The sequence below is a fragment of the Anopheles coustani genome, chromosome 3, assembly GCF_943734705.1.
Source record: "Anopheles coustani chromosome 3, idAnoCousDA_361_x.2, whole genome shotgun sequence".
NCBI classification, from domain to species: domain Eukaryota; kingdom Metazoa; phylum Arthropoda; class Insecta; order Diptera; family Culicidae; genus Anopheles; species Anopheles coustani.
The window spans coordinates 34142761-34163009 of NC_071288.1; the positions used below are offsets into that span (position 1 = coordinate 34142761).

At 48.6% G+C, this 20249-nt stretch overlaps 2 protein-coding genes across 2 annotated transcripts; one reads left to right on the plus strand and one right to left on the minus strand.

The window, feature by feature from the left end:
* The first annotated feature begins 3500 nt into the window (after positions 1 to 3500).
* Positions 3501 to 16832, plus strand: LOC131259803 (protein Skeletor, isoforms B/C). The gene is made up of 8 exons (XM_058261396.1): positions 3501 to 3546; positions 9878 to 10033; positions 10128 to 10475; positions 10647 to 10906; positions 13211 to 13310; positions 13389 to 14108; positions 14172 to 14365; positions 14502 to 16832. Exons 1-8 carry the CDS (start codon positions 3501 to 3503, stop codon positions 16830 to 16832), a joined length of 4155 nt encoding a protein of 1384 aa, XP_058117379.1.
* Positions 16833 to 17404: 572 nt separating this feature from the next.
* LOC131259384 (putative ankyrin repeat protein RF_0381) lies at positions 17405 to 18316 on the minus strand. The gene has a single exon (XM_058260865.1). It carries the CDS (start codon positions 18314 to 18316, stop codon positions 17405 to 17407), a length of 912 nt encoding a protein of 303 aa, XP_058116848.1.
* Between the last annotated feature and the right edge of the window lie 1933 nt (positions 18317 to 20249).

Sequence of the window (20249 nt, forward strand, 5' to 3'; positions counted from 1 at the left end):
TAAACGCCTCCATCGAATTATTCAATTTTCCGTAAATTTATTTTCCCGTAATCAATTAGCATTGCGACCTTCGGTCGGTAATGAACTGCTTTAGTTTCGCCTGTGAACCTCACCCAGACTCGCCGCGTGTTAATTGATGCACTTTTCCCATTCAATTTTTCCATCATCAATAATGAAGGAAGATTTGCTTTCTTCTGGGCGAAATTTGTTTCGTCAAATATTTACCTCAATGCTTAATGAATAAAGCTGTGAATTGAATTCGGTCCGCTACACTGATGCGCGTTTTCGGAGTAAAGCACTTTCACGTTTCAAATTTGTCGTTGATTATTTTTTTTTGTTTTTCTGGCTAAGCGGCGGCTAGGGTTCCATTTATTTCAAACAAAGTTTTCTCTCTAACATTTCAAAGACAATTTCAATTTCGTTCACAATCAATGGAGCTGGGAGGACGTTGCTGCTGGTCGGCGGGCACAACTCTATAGCCGTTTAATGGCGAACCAACCGAAGCGGATGATATGTTCATCAACGGTTTGTGGATCGATTCAATCATCGATTTTCTGCCCACCGGTTTCGATAGTAAAAGCGTATCCATCGTCAGATCACTCGATGCTAAACCGTGCCGACGATCCCGGGTCCCCCCATCCCATCCTGGAGGCGGGGGTTGAGAAGGTAACATGATCGCATGATCGTGTGCAGCTTTGTCCCGCCCTCCCCCCCTCCCCACCACCAAAACAATACGAGTCTGTCCTACATTTCGAGCAACAAACCACCCAAGGGTTGATAGACAGTGAATGGGAAGGAAAAGAAGCAGTGGAGGAACAGAGGGGGAAGAAGTGAGATGGAGGAGAAAAAAGGTGCAAAAAGGTATTCGATCCAGGCAGGGGTGAGGGGACTCGACCGGATGAGACTAATTTTAGACAACGGTTTCCGTTTTTCCATCGACTTAGGCAAGATAGTCACCATGCGAGCGCGAAATGACGTAGATGTTCAGAAGAAAAGGAAAGATATGTATAAATATTAGCTAATGGAAGAATATTGAATAGAATAAATATATTGAAAGAATGTTAAAGTGGGTAAGGGCATTCATTTTTGTTACTATTATGTAATGTTGATAGTGTACGCACAAAGAGGATTGAGCAGATCAATTTCTCTTATTTTACTGTATGTATAAATGAGTTGAGTAACGTGTATAAATTAAACTGTTACAGAATCATCTATAATAATTATCAATTAAAAATAATCTTATCTTATTCAAGCAACCGCATCATTGTCTCGAGGAGCTTCACGTTGTTTTTGCCACATAGCACCATTCACCAGGCTGGCCAATGATGTTGGAAGAACCGGTTGGCTCCAACAAACTGCAAACAATAACAGCACCAGCAACAACAGCTAGCAGCATAAATTATGCAGAACGCCACCGCAAGATTGCAGGGCTCGCTTTAGACAGACTCCACATTCCGAAAGACGCGCTGATGGCGCACGTCTTGCAACCGGTCGAAGGGTTCTTACCCAGCTAGAAGAATAGCCTTCCAAAGCGAACAGAGATCTGGTGGTGTCTGGTGCCATCGTTTTGCACTAAACTCTCTTTGGTACAGCAAAACAATGAACTTTTCACCCAACGTACGAAGGGGGTTTTTTTATATTTGCATTGAATGCAGTTTGTGCGGAGCTGGTCGTGGTCGAGAAGATCTCTAGAGTTCTAACGGACGGATCCGAAGCTCAACTTCCATCAACTTCCCCGGTGATGCCGAGACATCTTCGGAGCCGCTCCATTGTGGCGATTGTCGGATGGTTCCTGGTACTGCTCCGCCTTTCAACACCAGCCATCAGATTGAATGATCCACCGTTGTCGGCCCTAGAGATTGTGCATTCCGGTCCCCCACCCCCCGTCCGGACGGTTCTAACGGTTGCCCAAAAGGTTACGTTATCGTCGGCGGCCTATCACGATTTGCGAAGGTCCGTGCGGGAGCCCCATATGGGTGCACCAGGTGGCTGGTCCAGTTCACGGTCGATGTGCAACAGCCAATCCCCAAAGTAGCAGTATCTCGTATCCGTGACATTTAGGACCGGATCGACGGATGGGAAGGCGTTTCAAGGCATGGAGGCTGTAGATATGATTGGTTGATCGGTCGATCGGTCGGGTGTTAAAGCGGTAGGTTTTTTCCTCTCTCCCTCTTCATCCCTCTATCTCTCGCTCTCGCCGCATCTTCTTCCGTCCGTCCTAAGCGCTGCTCGAAATGCAAATGGATGCACGATAGAATTCTAATTAATTTTTCTAGCGAAAAACCGGCACGAACGCTACATCGCTCAAGGCTAGAGGTTGTCTCAGGCGCAGGGCCAGGAGAAGCAGCCACCATCAGCGCGGTGAGGGTTGTTCACACTTCCTCTTCCTTTATTGACACTGCCGTGCGCAAGGAAGCAGCATCGGGGGCCCGATTACCGATTTTTCTGCATGCTCATTGTTGTCCTCCTTATGACCGCACGTGTCAGCGTACCAGCGTGTTGTTTTTTTCGGTTGGCGGTTGGCTGTTTTCAGATGCTGCTGGCAAACATCGCCGCCATCAGCGCAAGGTTATTTGCCACGAGAAGAGGGCACCACGGCGAATACTCTCCCCCCTCCAGGGGGCAGAAAGGTGTTTTTGGGAATCCGCAACAAATCCGTCCGATCATCCGTAGCGAGCGTGATCCGAGCTGGGGGGCCGATCCCAACAGCACCCGGAATGGGACAGCCGTTCAGCCGGACTATTTTCACAGCTTCCTCCGCGGCCCGCAGAGACCGCACCGTCTCAAGAAGCCGCGCGAGACGAACGAACAGCAAAAAGCTTAAAGCTGTAATCGAGCACCGAGGCGACGACGGGGGGGGAAACGACGGAGAACAGGGCGCGCCAGAGGCTCCTCATGCATCGAACGCGAGGCCCCGAGACACACACACTCTCCGGTACATACTTATGGTCGTGCGCCGGCGCGACGGGCTTCAGTTGGGCTCGAGCTTTTGCCCAGAGCAGTCCACCATTTCACTCCTGGAGTAGCAGCCTCTCGGAAACCTCGAAGAAACCACTGGGTTCCTTCAGAAACCTGGATACCTTTGGTGCCTTGCGGGAAGAAGTCTGTACGTGAACGCGTGTTGGTGTGTTATTGTGCTTATGTATGTGGGCTGATGTGGGTTATGTGTCTGTGCGCGGAGAAAAACGGGACTCTTGGACTGGACAGGCCGCGATTGAACGTCTCGTGTTGAGGCCAGAACAGAAAGTGAAGTAGTGCAAAGACAACGGGACTTGGTGTTTCCGCGGTGAATCTCCGTGTCGTTCACAACCCAACATCCGAAACTGGAGAGCTGGGAAAAACTGAAGGAAATAACTTTATCCAAAAACAGTGCAGTGATCTAAGGTTTAGTGACGCCTCATTGTCGTATTTCTTGGACGAGCGTGTCTCAAATCGCAAGGAAAGAACCTTGTTTCGGGAGTTGCTCCCGAATCGGAGGACAAACCCAATCATCGAGAAAAATGGCTACATCAACGTCTATAGCCATTGCCGTGCTGCCTGTGATCTGTAAGTTCTTGTGCGAGTTCCTGTGTCCTACCAACAAATATAATGGTGTGAGGATTATGGCAGTGGGCCAGCCCACCGAGTCCACGATCACGGCGATCATGACGATGACGATCATTATCGGTTGTTCGCGTTTCAGAGAGTTCCCCGCGCGGTCCGGGAAGATATTTGGGTCAATTGTCCAAGACGCTCTGGACGGTGGATGGTGGTGACCTACACGCTGTGCCACAAATCGGCCTCTCAGCTCCCATTTCTCAACATCCAGTGCTATCATCGGCGGGATTAAAGTGGGCTTGGCATGATGGAGGAAGCAAACCAAAAAGGAGCGCAAGAAACCCCGAACGGACATTTGAAGTATGAAACGTTGAAATCAATTGCAATCATAGTCATCAACGGCGGGATCTTATCGAGCATTTCGAGAAGTTTGTCTATTTTTTCTTCCACCTTTTTTTTGGCCACTGCTTCTCGAGAGCAGTTTATCCGGAGACCAATTGCCCGCTGTGTGTGCCGCTTCCCTACATTACAACCCATGGCCGGTTGGTGGCCAGGCTGGACGCCTTTCTATTTACGCTGCAGCTACTGGTGCGGCCCCGACCGACTTCATAACTAATGATCGGAGATGATGAGTGAATGAAAATCCATCCACATACACACACACGCACACCGAATGGCAAGACCCAAATTCCCGTGGTGCGTTCCAAGTTTTTCTTTACTTCCTTCCGCCACTCGGTACCGCGGCCCCGTGGCCAACTTTTGACTGCCTCTCCTTCCCCCTCCCCGTACCTATTGCCACCGTCAACCGCTTTCCGGGGATCAGACACTCGGAAACCAGTTGCTCCAAGCTCCCGAGGAGCCGTGTTACCTCCTTTTTCCCGGTTTGCTTTCACGAGACCACTCTCCCTATTTATCGCACTTTTCATTCCCCTGTACCCCCTCCCCCAAACGCCCCGCGAGTGCGCCGATCATTCGCCGGATCTCGGTCAGCCCGTTCGATCATCGTCGATCGTCGTCGGCTCCTTGGTGGGTCGGGCGGGCTTATCAATTCGAGCCTCCGGATTCGGATACGGTGAAGTCCAGTTAATTCGCTACGAAGTACGATTGCCAGCCATTGGCTGGCAAATGGTGTTCGGGCTGACAAAACCCGAAACGCAAGGCAAACCCAACTTCCGGCACGCTTGCTTGGCCGTGAAGCGATTTGAATAATCATATACGCTACCAGAGGTATTTATTTTCGGGAAACCCTCGTGCTTGGAGCACCGAAAAGGGAAATTTTGACCCACATTTGTGTGTGTGTGTGTTTTTTTTCGGCGCTAGCGCTCGAAAACCTCCGAGTGAGATTTTTGCAATTAATATCCGGCAATGCTCCGGTGGCTCCGCGCGTCTTCCACGGAGCCGACGGAAATGGAGCGTAAACAGGCGAGCGGCCGCGCGCTATGTCGTTAACGATCGTGGCGGCGACAATTTGTGTGTTGTTTTGTCTAGTTATCATTGTCGTAAACAAAGCATAGGAAAGAAAATTTCTATCCCTTTCGCCGGCCTCCGCGAGCCAAACCACGGAAATCGTTAGCCGGAGCTTTTCTCTTTCGCGGAGAAACCGTTTTCCTACGACACAAACACGGTGCCGGACGGTTGTCGTACGGTGTTGTACTAGCGGAACACATGTTTGTTTTTAAATGTTTATTTGCCCACTAAAAAACCTGCGAATGTTATTTCTAAGGAGGGTATAAACCTTGAGATACATACAAGATATTTGATGATGATGATGAGTTCCACAGTACACAGTTGCAAAAACAAAGCAGAGAAAAATTATTGAAAGAGCCTCTACCTAATTTTTCATCTAAATTAAAAAAAGTTTTGTGGAATTGGATTAAAAGAAGAACCAGAAAGGTGGAGTATCTTGCTCTGATTGTTTTAAAAAGAGATTATGCTTAATATTCAATTCGTTACAATGAATAATTTTCAAACACACTTTTTTTGGGTCAAAACATTAAAACAAACAAAACAAACAAAAAGAAAAATCACAAAAAAACAAAGCTACCATTGGTCTACTATGTTGGAAGTTAAAGTTCAGTTTAAAATCATGATGATACTTCAAACGAGGTGTTATAATGCGACCACCAACGGGAAATAGGTGCCGTTGATGTGTGGGATTAAAAAAATACGGTGTCAAGAACGGCTCCGATCACACCGAGCGGGCTGGAAAACGGTTCCAACCCAGGAAAGGGGGTGGTCGGGAAGGGAAAAAAAGGAAACCACAAACAATTAGCCAAGAAAACGCAAAACCAGTCAAACCGACCGGTTGTTGTGTTGTGGCCGATGGCGCTGAACCCGGTTCGTGCCGGTGCTGACGCTGGCAAACGTTTCGAAGGTAAATGAATTGTGCATCTCCAACCTTCCAACCCAACCTCCACAAAGCGTTCGGGCAAGATGCTGCTTCGATTCGCAACGACGACGACGACGACGACGATGGCTGCGATCGCACCTAGCGGGCGGCCGGGCCAACTGTTATTTATCAAAGGTTAAAACGATTATGCAAATGTTGCTTCTATGCTCGTTTTGTTTCTCGCCACCCTGGGGTTGCCTTCTGTTTCAATGCGCTCTTTCCTTCCCTCCTTCGGTATCCAATTATTGTACAACTTTTCCACTCCCGGCCGGGCAGCGCCTTATAATGCGATCAAGCTTCATCCCCCCAGAAAAGCTCCACCAGTGCGTGTGTGCTAACGTGCGAAGATGTTCTTTTCCCGTGCAATCAAACGATCCGAGGGGTGATTGTGTTGCGTTATTTGTTTCTTTCCTTCCTTCGTTCGTTCCGAGCGCGTAGAATTATCTTCGCCCGCTGAGAAAACGGAAAGGCCAGCGGCCTTTTGGGGTCGTTGTCGAGCCCGCGAGTAGTTATCTTTACCGTTGGCAAACGATAGCGATCGCTGTTTGATAGAACTGATTGAGGGAAAATAATTTGAAATTAATTTGATAAAAGAACTCCCATTCATTGTTTGATAGAATCAATATTTTACAATTTTAATGAAGTTTAATTAATGAATGCAGGAAAAATTGAACCCCATGCTTCAATGCACAATCACAATTTTTTGTATCAATGAAACACATTTTTTACAGCCAACATATAATTTTTCTTTGGCACTTCAAGCATCCAGGATTAATTCCCTTTCCCTTTTTGCGACTGATAAATATACGATTGGGATTCCTTTTGCGGGTATATTTACTTTCTTCAGTAATCTTTATCGAAGGCAAATTGGCGGAAAAAAGGCTCTTCTTAAGCCATCCGTTCCCTTTCGCTTTTGGCCGTGGCGATCGCATGAGCGCATCTTTGCGACATATTTATTCGGGCCTCTTTTACATTTACATCTGCATCGTTCGACCAGTGGGACGGGGATGAAAATACTCGATCGGGATGTGTTTTCGGATCCGCAGGAGCGCGAACCGCGGTCGGAAGGGGACCGTAAAGTGGTGCTCTTTATTGTACGTGGTGCTGCCGTGCCATAACTCTCGGGGCCACGCTGTCAATCACGCAAGTTTATCCTGTGCCGATCGACAGGTTTAGCATGGGACATGAAAAGCGCAAGCAACGGGTTTCAGTGTGGTTGTCCGTGCGGAAGAAGTAGATTATCTTGCGTAAGTTTAGACGCCATTTTTTGCGTTCATCATGAAGCAGATAGTAGACGAGGGCAACGAACGGGGAACGATGGATATCTAGGTAAATTATTTACAGTTGCTCAAATGCAGTGTGAGGAAAACCGTAGTGTATACTGGAATGGTTTTGTGTTTCTGCAAAATTATGGGAATCAGGTTCTTTTAGATCTCTTTCACGTTAAAAAGAGTATTCTCATCAAGAGTAAGTATATTTATAATCAAAATATGTGAAAATGCAATAGAAAGATTCAAATATGTCGATCTGTTAAATTCCTTGCATAATGACGGAGTCTCTCCATGAAATCGTACTGGTTTTTTTTGCAAGACGTAGAATTCCATTTTGCAAACAACCATTTATTTCCATTGATAAACAGATAGAAATAGCCTTATAATCTTTTATATTAATTATATAATCTTTTATATTAATTTTTAGAATATAGCGGCCATAGGAAATATCTTTGATTTTGATAGTGTTTTGTAATGTTGTTGCAAAGTTCAGTTTCGTTTCATTCTTTTGTGATGATTAAAATTTAATTAGCCACATAATTGTTTTTCTCACCAGCGAAACCATTCTTTCCGACGATCTGCCTTTCTCAGGTTGACGATTTGTTTGTCAGCGATCAGCTGTTGACTGCTGGCAGAAACTCGATTACATCACATGCCACCGTTCTCTTGGACCGGCCTCTCTTATGCCGGCTGCTCCGGTGCAGAACTGGCCACTGCGCTAACGGCTAACGATATGGTAATTTACCACCCTGTTTCGTCTGAGACGCCCATGGGGCAGCATCCGGGCACCGTTTGTAGCCATCCGGTGTCGTCCCGCGAGGCCGCAGGATACCAGCTCCCCCGAGGGGGGGGCTGAAGTTCGCGTCCGTTGCGTAACTTTATGGCCCATGGCGCAATACAAATATGTAGGTTTTATTTTTTTCCCCCCTCTCTCCCTCTCCCTCCAATCCTCTCTCTTTCTCTCTCGCCCTCACCGTTTTGAGATTTTGCGACCCGATCCGCGATCCCCGACCCGGTGAGGTAAGCATTTCAATCGTGTCACTTGCCCGTCGATATGCCGTCGTTTTGGTGTTATTTAAATGTTTTATTTTTCTTCTCCTTTCATTCGCGCCCCAAAGATGTCTCCTTCCTTCAAGTTTTGGGCAGTGAAATAAAAAATGTGGTGGGCTACGGTTCACCTTACGGTGGAGAATATGGCCGGCCTTGAAAGTACCGCCCTCTGCTGCTCCTTCTTCTCGGAGTGAAGAAATAAAAAAAAAAATGGCGAAGGGGAAACCTGATTTGTTCGGGCATCATAGAGCATCGTAGCCTACGCCTGCGTGCGTTCTCCGCTGCACTCGGATAAGGTCAATGGACCATTTTTCGGTGCCTGGTACCACACTTTCACTAGCCGCGGTGTTGAAAGGGAAACGGCACGCTAAAATCGTCGGCAAATAAAGGACGCTTTGGCTGACGTCAACACCAATCCGACAAAGAATTCGATAGCTGATGCGGGAAAATTTGCTTTTGTTTTCGATTGATTTTCCCGGCCAGCCACGTCAAATCGTCATGTGCCAAAAGCATTCCATGATCAGGTTTTTTCCCACCACGTTTGCATTCCAGCTACCCGCCGCGAGGCTGCTCTAATTGTCCACCGTTGTGACGTTTCTTCCTTTCTATCGGATTTTCGGAATTGTATCCCCAATGAGTGGGACTCTGCCAGGGTGCTTGGAGCAAACCGGTGCAGGAACCATTAGAGCAATCAATCAACACCGCAAACCGTTAGAAACTCCTCCGGGCGGGCGGAAGGGAAACGGAGGTCTCTTGGGAGAGTGGAGTAGTGGGGTTCGTTTTCTGGCGCGCATGCGATACGATTCCAATTTCCGTTCGAAGACCGACCGCCTTGTTGGGTCTTCAATCAAATCAAACACTCCGCGGACGGATCCGGGAACAACAATGGCAATGGAGCCTCGGGGCGTTTAAATCTCCACCTCGAGAGGCTCGAGATCACGGGCACGAGAAAGTCAACGAAAGTGACATGCTTTCTTTCCGCCGGCATTCCCGGGCGGCGAGGGGGGGGAGAAGAAAGAATTCACTCATGTTTTATGTCGCCACGCCGGCCATTAAAGCTTCTTGCTGCAGGAGAGTTCCAAATGGCGATGGGAGGGAGTAGGGATGGGGTGGTGTGTAAGGGCACAAAAAGGAGAGCCATTGGAAGTGAAATTCCAATCGGTCGCCTCAAGCGCATGTGCTTTTCGGTGTTCGGCGGCCAGTGCACTCCAGCGCGGCCGGGAGAGGAGGGTGAAAATGAAAGGGAAATCCAATTAATTTGAGAGTTAACGTGTAGGTACGTGCGGTGTTTTCCGCGCGGCGCCTCGGGGACCGGTTTCGGGGATGGATTCCGGTGCCAGTGCAGACGATCGCGTTACAACGCGCAAACCTTCTAGCTGGGGTCGATTCCATGGACACTTTAATGGCGCACTCGCTAGGTGGGCCCCTTGCGGGTTACGGCACATCTTTTCCCACTGCGAACGTCAACAGTTTTAGACGGGGTCCCTTTTGCCCAGCCAGTGTGGTCATTTGTCATCACGTACGAGCCTTCGCTCTGTCTCATTCTTATTAAAAAATTTCCCTTTCTCTTTTTTTAATGGTTTCTGTACGGGACGTTTTTTTTTTTATATTCCGTTGTCGTTTCCCTTAGGCCTCCTGGTGGCGCAAGCTAATGGTCTGCAGGGGTACTACGGTACTAAAATCGGCGATTTGACCGAGCTGCACCACGGTGTGTCCGGGTCGGTGTACGCCGTTGACGCACGAACACTCTTCCTGAAGAACTTCAATTACGACGGCGAAGGTCCGGGTAAGTCATACGGAGGGTTTAAGCGAAGTAATTAAGGTTAGCTTGGTAAGCTTAATGCAACCATCTCCAAATGCTCACTAAACGTCTGTTTTAGCGGCCTACTTCTATGTCGGGAATACGCGAGCACCGAGCAACAAGGGCGCCCATCGGCTGCGGGATGAGCGGGGCCGTGCCGGGGTGCTGCGAAGGTACCGGAACGAGGACATCACGCTGTCGCTGCCGGAGGGCAAAACGCTGCGCGACCTCCGCTGGTTCTCGATATGGTGCGACGACTTCTCGGTGAACTTTGGCGATGTGCAGATCCGGAACGATCTGGACTTTCCGCGCCCGACCAAGATTGCCGGTCTGAGCGGAGTGCATGACGTTAGTTCGGACAATATCGTTATCGTTGACGCGCAGACGCTCCTGGTACCGAACTTCAGCTACGACGGAGAGGCACCCGGTAAGTGGAGCATACAAACTATCTAGAATACCTGCTGGAGTTAGTTTGATGCCGATAAAATGTATCATATCGTTTGAAATGGGTATTGACGCCTGTAGTCCCTAAGCACGAGGGTGTTGATCCAAAATAATACATGTCACCATGTGTCTTCTAACACCTTACTGTTACCAGATGCCAAATTTTGGGTTGGCCGTGGAGCCGCACCGACATCGCAGGGTATTCGCATCCCGGACGAAAACGGCAAGGAGACCCCGTTGCGGCGCTACGACAAGAAGACGATCGTGCTGACGCTCCCGGGCGATCTGACCGTGTTTGACATCGGCCACTTTGGCGTGTGGTGTGAGGCGTTCACCGTCGACTTTGGGCACGTGCGCATCCCGGACCAGATCAACGTGCCGCCGTCGCTGAAGATGCTCGGCATCAGTCCGCAGGTAAATAAGGGCAGCCAGCGTCGCAAGCCAGCATCGGCCGGAAGTGGCAGCTCCGGCGGGCTGCTCGACTACGTCGGTTCACTGCTGTTCTAAACGGATCGTCAATGTACAGCAACACACACACCCACTATACCCCCACACACAACCACACGGGTCACCTCATCCACTCTCCCTAACGCCACCAGCACCGGGAACCGGGCCACAAACTGCACTCCGCTACCAATTAATGTCATCCACTCATGTGTTCGTGTCGCTTACCGCTACCTCAGAGGAACATTAATCACCTGCCAGGAACGAGCACATGGCACCTAGGCATAGAAGGGAACACTACACCTGATGCACCTACTCACCATACTCACTCATAATAAGGGATAATACATGTTATTCTTCTACCAAGCAAATGCTATGTACATACATAGGGTACATAAGAAACTATGACATCTTGACTGAATTATTGAACCCCATAGCGTTTTAAACATGAAACATCGCTCTTGGATTTCCATTGGAGTACATACCAACTTCCTCTACCAACCAACTACACTCTGAGGGATCATTCTGTCCATCCCTCGAGATCCCCGGGTGTGCAACCGTGCATCGTCTTAAACCGGTTATTTTCTACCTTCTTTTTACTCCCTTTTTCAGCAATCACGAAACGTGTAAAGTCACACGTTATCACTGGCGAAGAATGCTGGATATGCTATGATTGTATCTATTTAATATGATATTTTTATTCGTTTAATGTAATGATCAGCAGTCATAACACTACGGTTATCAGACAAACAGATTGAATTTCGTTATTTAAATGATCCATTATCGATACTTTCAATTGTCTTTTATGATGAGTTTGAATGTTATTAAAACAGATCCCATGTGATTCACATTTCAAAAATAATAGTTTCCGGTACAGGTTCCTGTACATACAGTTTGGATACGAAGGCAAACACAATCGAAATCGGTTATATAACGACTGTTGCGTGCACGATGCGTCAAAAGACAATCGGAAGGACTAACACGTGTAACTAAATATGAACATAAGACTAGTTTCTGGTGAATGATGATGAAATTGTGTACAATATGAACGGATTAGGCAGGTATCTAAATGTAGGAAGTACCCGATCGTTGTCCCCTGCAACACCCCGGTAAGCGCTATGGAGTAGCTTTTCCTTCATCCATCCTGGTGCTGACATTGTAGCTGAAACTGCGTGGCGTAAAGATAAGTAATGATAATAAAAGTAAATGTGTGTCTTTTCTGCAAAAAGAAAAACAAAACCAAGCTAAGTATTGCGTAGTTGTGTGTCTGGAACGAGAAGAATGTGCACGGCAGGTTTTACTTTGTTCAGGAAGAAAACAAGGACCGGAAGCCGCCCCTCGAGTCGATTTTCTATCATTTTCCAATTTTCCTTTGCTAACGGAAACCTAATGTTGCAGGTCGTTGACTGCCGTTCGTCTTCCTCCCGGAGGTGTATATAGATAATTAAAACCGGTAGTTAGATCCCCCTTCAACTTAGCCCCCCCTACCATGACCAACAATTTGTCACCTGCTCTTTATAGCGATGCCGACGACGCTGCCAAAGATGGATGGTCTTAGGATGGTTAGCTGGTTAGCGAGTTAGCAATTAACTAATCCCTTTCTTTCCTCGCTAAGTGGTTTTAAAAAGCGGTGCAAGCATGACGCTTCACGGTGCCGTTATAATGTACTGCCATTGGATCGTTGAGAGCGTGCGTCGTCGAGAGGCATCGGCATGAGCGTGTTGGGATAATTGGCCAAGTCTAGCGGTGGTCGCATTGTTTTGTAAATAATTGTGGTTTTCCGTGGCGCTGTGAGAGTGTTTTGTGATGAGATTGTTCATGCTTCCATGGCTGGTTCCAATTGGCATTGCTGGTCCCGGAGCTGCCTTACTTTTTTACAGCCCGAATCAAATCGACAGAAAAATCTCGGGCAACGCGGTGCGTAAGTATGCATAAGCTTACGGATAAGAGATCTAACCCTCGCTGGGCGGAATGTTTGTGGGAACTGCTAGAACGAGCGAGAACTGTGATAAGCAACTTGTAAATAGTACTCTAGTGTGGTCGTTAGTGTCAGCTGTAAAGTTTTGTACATTCAAAGTTGTGTAACACAATGGAGTAACCGCTTTTTGCTTTATAACTGCATAAGTTTTGATACCGGGTGTTAAATAGGTTGGTTTTTGGAGTGACGGCAACATAAAGGACACAACTTATAGCATAAAGGGTAACGTTCCCTGGAATACTAATGCTATTCTCTTTTGCTGGTTCTTTCGTCGATCGTAATTAAACTACTTATAGTCTAAGCTGAACTGCGAAGTCCTTCTCGATGATCTGGCCTTCGAAGTTCGCTGGGCTGTTGCAGGAGAGAGTGTGGTCGTGCAGCTGGTCGCCAAGCTTGGTAGGTATTTTGGCAAGGCATTTCACGTAGTACCGAGAACAAAATATAAATTATCTTTTCCTCACCATCTGCCTTTAGATGATGGTGAGTATATGTCGTTTGGTGTTTCACCAAACCCGCAGCAAAGCCAAATGATCGGTGCGGACGTCGCTGTCGTGTGGGTGGATAAGGCCACCGGGAAAGGGTACGCCCAGGACTACTACTTGGACGCCAAATCGCAGTGCTCTGGCGGACGGGGTAGTTGCCCTGATACGCGCATCACCGAGAGTAGCAACTCCATTCGGCTACTAAACGCGGCCATGGTGAATGGATACTCGATCGTGACCTACCAGCGTCCGCTGCGCGCCTCCGATCATCTCGATCTGCCGATCTTTACCAATGCCTCGCAAGCCATTATCTGGGCGGTCGGTCCATTGAACCAGCGGTACGAGGTATCGTACCACTCGCACTACCTGAAGGGCACCAAGATGGTTGACTTTGGTCGTCAGCCGTACTGGAACTGCCCGACACCTGAGTCGGATCAGAACCGCGGTACACCGGAACCGGCCTATGGAGGTCCGCAGGCCCCACAGAAGTTGGCATCCTCGTCGAACTACGGTGGTGGCAATAGGCGTGAGGATGCGGCGAACAGTGTGCAGCAGCAGCAGCAGAGACCACAGGCCCCGGCCACGGCACGTCCTCCGGCAAAGGCTGGTGCATGGGACATCCCACCGATACAGTGCTACGAACCGGAGGATGGTGTGTTCTACGCTCAGCTCGGTCCGACCGGTGGCAAGCAGGGATACCCAGCTATCACGGGTAAGGCGATGCCTCATTGCATCTTATGGAAAAGTATTGATAATGATTGTACTTCCGTTTTAGGACACGTTGGGTGGGGCATTTCTTGGTACATTAATGGGCTGCTCATTCCGGAAATCAACGTGGTACGAGGAAAGACATACACTTTCGTTGTGGAAGGAGGACTTGATCCGAACGTACCGGCTAAGTATCATCCGTTCTACATTACGGATGATTCCGTCGGTGGATATGAGCATCAATCGGAGGAGGATCGGAAAGTAAGTTCAGCTTCTGGTTTAGAATAGGTGTGGACTATTGATGTGGAAAAAGATCCTTAAATTAACAGAGAGCCTTTAATGACGATTTTGTAGACTTTACATTAATTTGTGAATTACATTTCTCAAATCTTTCTAGAACATCCGTATATTTGCTGGAGTGCATCGCAGCCGCAGTGGAAAGCTTGTTCCGACCGGTGTCGGCCGCCTCTGTAACTGGACGCCGAACCCTGACGGACCACCGGCGGACGAGTATCCATCTTTCGGTGCGTATCAGCGCAGTCTCTCTCTTAAGTGCGACGCAGGCGAGCCCGGTATTATCACCTGGACGCCAGATGCGGACACCCCGGATACGGTTTACTATCAGTGCTACACGCACCGCTACATTGGTTGGCGCATCAACGTGCACGACGCTTGCGACGTCGCCCAACCGAGCGAGCTAGATGAGGTGTATGTCGATCCAAACGAGGGCATTTCAGTGGAGGAATCGATTCGGCACGAGTCGAAAGTACTACCGGACAACTTCCTGCAGCAGCATGAGAACTTCTTGCAGAAGCACGAACTGGATCTGATCAAGCACCACAAGATGAACCCCGATGCGCCAAAACCGGATCAGGCGGGATTATTCGATGTTAATCTTGAGGAACATCCCGAGATGACACGCATCATCGAGGATGGTATTCGTGCGGCGGAAGAGTTGGAAGAGAAACTGCGGGCAAATCAGACCACCGGTTTTGAAGGTGGCGTTAATCAGACCATTGCTCATCAGCATGTACATCACCATCATACACATCATCATGGACCACCTCCACCACCGGGACATCGATATCCACCGGGAGCGCCACATCACCACGGGGGTTCAGTGAAACCGATTCTTTCGTCTTCCGGACTTCCGGTTTATCTTCGTCCACCGAACGGAGGACCGATGTTCCGTCCAGTGAAGCTACCCGTGCGGCGTCCAATCGGAATGGAACGACGTCCAGTAGCTGGGAGTCGTCCAACGCGTCCGTTTGTTATCCCCCAACCTTCGATGATCGTTAGCCATTATCAGAAACCGGTAGCTCCACTTATGCGTCCTTTCGTGAACAAGAACAAGCTACCGATGAAGGCCATCGCACCGATCCTCTTGCTGGGCGAACCGACCGAGATTAAGCCACCCTACCGTAAGGGCCCAGCAGTGGAGATGATGGTGGCCAAGCCACCGAAGCAGGTTGGTGGAATTGAGCAACAGCGTCCACCTAATGGGCAGCAGTCACCAGGTGGACCACCGTTCGCCCTACCGGACATGCCACCGCACCTAACCATGAGTCTGAAGAAGAACGAACCTGTACCGATTACACTTCCCATTCGGCACACGAAACCGGTAAAGGACACTCACAAACCAAATATCAAACCAATATTCAAGACAGCGGCCTATGAGAGTGTGCCTCACGGTGAGTCTAAGGGAGCGTACGAAGGATTAGCGGCTAACCATGGTTTTGAACCAAGCTCGGTCGTGGTAGAGAGCGGTTTTCGGCCGATCTACCGCCGTAAGGATGACTACGATCTGGAGTTTGAGGATAATCGGGCACACGAGCATGGATTCCAGCGGCGCCAGGATGACGACATCGATGAAGCGATCGAGAGCGACGCTCTAATGATCCACGATCAGGACGAACCTATTCGGCAGACTTTCGAACCGATGTTCATCCCATCCCCACTGGATAGTATGGCGATGGCTCACGTGAAAACATCCGCCTCGCCATCCTCTGGAGCATCGCGAGAGTCAGCGACCAAGCGTAATGTAGAGATCCTTCCCGATGAAACGGCCGACGTAGTGGAGGCAGATGAGGACTCGCTTGGAGCCGCTGCAAACGAGCGTGTCGATCCGTACTACCTTCCACCGATCGCCGGATCTGAGGGTTCGGTTGTCGCTTTTGACGGCAAAGCGGTACTAGACGTGTCCCTTTTGGGAAGTGCACCGGGTGACGCCGCGGATCCACTACCACCAGTAGGTTCTCCGGGAAGCTCGAAAACGGAGCAACTCGTCCGAGACACACCACAGTTTGGACCGTTCCGTGGTGAGATACCACCGATCGCGGCTTACCTCGCGCCGGACACGGTCGCCATCTATGGTACACGAGGATCCAACGCCGTTCAACCACCGGTTTCTGAGTACGCTAACCCACTGCTGCCGGGTGGAATCAATGCACAGGCGGATGGAGGTGCCAGTGGTGAGCAGCTTGGCTCTCTAGCATCCGCTAAGCCCATCTCGACGAAACTGTCCATCGTGAAGCCAATGGGTGCGCAAGAGTCCGCGGAAGAATCGAGTAGTGGACGGGCGCGTAGTAAACGTTCACCGCATCACCACCCGGACCATCATGGGGATAGCCACAATGATGGATGGCAACCACCGCAGACCAGTGCGGCTCGTCGTAGCTGGAGTAGTAGCCTACTGCTCTTCGTAGCTCCGGCGATCCTACTCCGATGAACCTTCGACCTGTAGTGGGACATGAGAGCCTCTGAGGGCGCTGCAGTATTAGAGTTAGAGGAATGTGTTAGAATAACGATTTTATTTAATATAACGACCGACTCGTTCAATGATGCTCGACTCCAGACGACTTCTGCAATGGTCGAGTAGATCAATCAGTAGTATTGTAAGGTAGGCGGGACGGTTGTAGATCATAGTGGTCTAGGACATGGGCTCTCTAGGAGTTGTGAGGGTCGGAAAAAGTACACGTTGGAACCATCCGTTGTGGGTTGTAAATAAAGATGAAGATCCTTCACAAATAAACATAAACAAGTATTTAATACTAAGTACACCCTATGTAGGGTAACCGTTTTTTGCAAAGTTTTTATAAGATTCAATATTTATCATATGAAGGTACCAAAATCAAAAGTTTTTAATATTTAGTAGAACTTGGTCTCCCATGGTTACGCACAAGATTGTTTTTTATTATTCTCCGTATATACTATATCAGTCAAGGACAAACTGTCTCTTTCTTTGTCATTTAAAATCTTTAATGTGTTTTTCTTGTTTGAAGTATAATGAATCGTTTTGTATTAAATCTTCAAGCGTCGGCGCAGCAACCTCAGAATACCTTCTCGGCCGTCCATCTGCGCGTAATAGAGGGGCGTTAGGCGCAAACGGTCCTTCACCTTCAGCCGACACTTGCGCTCGAGTAGGTGGCGCACAATTTCGATCGAGGCGCGCATATATATCGCACGGAAGATCAACGTCCACTGGCATCGATCACGCGCCTCCTGACTGATACCCTGCGCAAGTACGTACTTCACCATCGCCAGGTCGTCCGTGTCGATCGCATAATGGCCGATGGTCATTCCGACGCAGTTCTGTGCCTGCACGTTCGCACCTTTTTCGATCAAGTGTCGCACCAGAGCCAGATTGCGTCGGTATACCGCCAGGTGAAGTGGAGTGACGCTCGTATCCGGTACGCCCTGATCGATGTTAGCACCTCCATCCAGCAGTACGTTCACTAGGTCCAGGTTTCCGCTGCGCACGGCCAGGTAGAGGAACGTTTCCCCATGTACGGGCACGTTGACCAACTCGGGGCGAGCATGCAGAAGCCGTCGTACTAGTCCCGGTTGGCTCTTCTTCACCGCCCGGTAGAGTCCCATCGTGGATGGTACGTTCGGGAGTGTGCAAGCCTTGAAGATGGGTGACTGGTAGGCGTACTGGAAGTCGGCACCATCAGTCGGCTGATGTAGGATACTTGCACGGAACGAGTAGCAAAGGTTCTGCTCTAGACAACGCACGGTCAACGTCGTCCCGGTACCCCAGTACACCATCTCCCACTGATCGCGCTTGACACTGTAGCACTTTTCCACCTTGAACAGATCGTACGGCACATCGAGAGGATTGCGGAAGGTCCACTGGAAACTGATGGATGCCGTAGTTTGCTTTACCAGCGCGATTTCGAACCAATCGTCTGAGGAGAGCACTTTAAGCGGCATCGTTTTAGTTGGTCCATTAACTCTTTCAAGCACTGCCGTTTAATCAATAACCGTGACTTCGGTGTGACGGGTTCCTAAGGCGACAAGGCGCGGACCTGCGCTTTGAGTATTAGGTCTGTTAACTGTGTGTTTGAAGCGGTTTGTTTGATGTCATCTACGAGAACATAGCAAGAGATTAGGATTAATTTCTTTAAAGAAATTGCATTGACCACCATCTCTCGCTATTCCAATAACTTTCCAAATAGTTCAAAGATTTCAGTTATTTTAAATGAAGTCCAACGAGAACATATCGCATAGCGTCATCTGTGGGTCGATAGGCTCAAGCTCAAGCTCCAAACTTGGTAGCTTTCAGGATAAAACTTTCGATTCAACTGCTTCTCGTTCGATTCATCGACGTAACCAGAGTTACAGTAAACACCACAGGGAGCCATTTGGTGCGATGATTTATCGTTGTCCTGCCGGTGGCCACCGGAGACTAGCCGAATGATCCCCCGTCCTATCGAGCGCCTCAACCCAACCGTGGGTTTTTGCTGGCAAATGGAGTGTAAATTATTTACCACACCCTGGAATCAATATTCTTCCGCATGGCAGCCTTTTTCCGATAGCGCTATCGAGAACCTCCCCCGGTTTGGGCTTCCCGATGTCAAGTGGATGAGTCGTTCGTCATTTCTCAGTCCGTCCGTCCCCAACCACCTCCACCACTTGGCCGTGGGGCACGTCATTAAATGCAATCCCCTCAACTGAGGATTTCGCGCATCGACGGAGCGTGAAGGTAAAAAATAAAAAGGGCGGGAAAGAAGGACCAACCCGCTTGTGTGTGTACATTTTTTCCTCCTTGGCGTTGTTGTTGTTGTGGCTGGGGGTGTTGGTGAGTTTGTGTGACCACGGGTGACCGACTTTGGGTGACGAAGTATGGGATGGAAAAGGATTGATTTAAGTCGAGCAAACGAAGCACTAAGCACCACGATAAGCTCGAACTCGGGGTTCTCCAGCTTTTCCGAGCATCGTTTTCGTTTTTTCATCTTCTTTTGTTTGTTGTTCATCTCATCCTTGGTGCTTCCGAAAACGGGGGCGCTAACGGGGAAAAATAGTTCTAATCAATCTTCATTATCATCGCTCCGTTTAAGGGCTGGCCTCGATTGAAGAGTTCGGGTCAGCACGCTAGCGAAAGCGAGCTTTCTCGGGTGATGGAGCGGTAGCGAAATATTTGCTGCATAATTACTTCCCCGAAACGCATTACATGGTCAACACAACAGCTGTAATTGAAACTAATATTAAACAGCTTTCCCGAGAACTGAACCTTCTATTAAGTCGGCTGGAACTAATATTGATCTATTAACACTTGGCGGGTTGAGTTTCTCGAGGAGCAGAAGAAGACGACCAATTTCCGTTTCAAAGAGAAGGTTATGCTATCGGTTTCTTTGATCCTAGCATATGTCCTTTAATAGTCTGCAGATGAATGATAAATTTCCGCCCAAGAAATGCTGTGTTTTCCTTGTTTTTCGATCACAATTGCTGCCTTTCGATTCCGGTTCCGTTTGATTTCTTCCTTGCTTTCTCTCTTTCTCTTCATTGAAGTTTAGCTTAATTTTCCGCAGCATCCGATGGATCAGCCTGTTTTAGACGATTCTGTGTGATATGGGTTTCCTATGTTTCCCGCATTTCCGAGTCATGTGCTTCTCCACAAACGACAAGTGTAGATTCAGGAAGGAGTAAACATTACAACTTATAAAACGTGCTCATGATTGATAAGAAATTGTATAAATGCTTACAAAATGGAAGGTTAAGATAAGGAAAAACAAAAGTGTCTATAACAAAACAGCTGTTTATAAATTAAAAAGGAAAACAAAATTCCTCGACGTTTGATCTAACCTGTTCGGCCACTTCCAGGAAGAAAGTAGCAAAGTTTTTATTTACCCGACGTCTAACTTCC

Excerpts from the sequence above, each read along its gene's own strand:
- LOC131259803 (XM_058261396.1), top strand. The coding sequence starts at position 3,501 with ATGGCTACATCAACGTCTATAGCCATTGCCGTGCTGCCTGTGATCT. Across the intron at positions 10,034-10,127 it reads TTACGACGGCGAAGGTCCGG|CGGCCTACTTCTATGTCGGG; the intron begins GTAAGTCATACG and ends CGTCTGTTTTAG. Across the intron at positions 10,907-13,210 it reads TGCTCGGCATCAGTCCGCAG|TCTAAGCTGAACTGCGAAGT; the intron begins GTAAATAAGGGC and ends AACTACTTATAG.
- LOC131259384 (XM_058260865.1), bottom strand. The coding sequence starts at position 18,316 with ATGCCGCTTAAAGTGCTCTCCTCAGACGATTGGTTCGAAATCGCGCTG.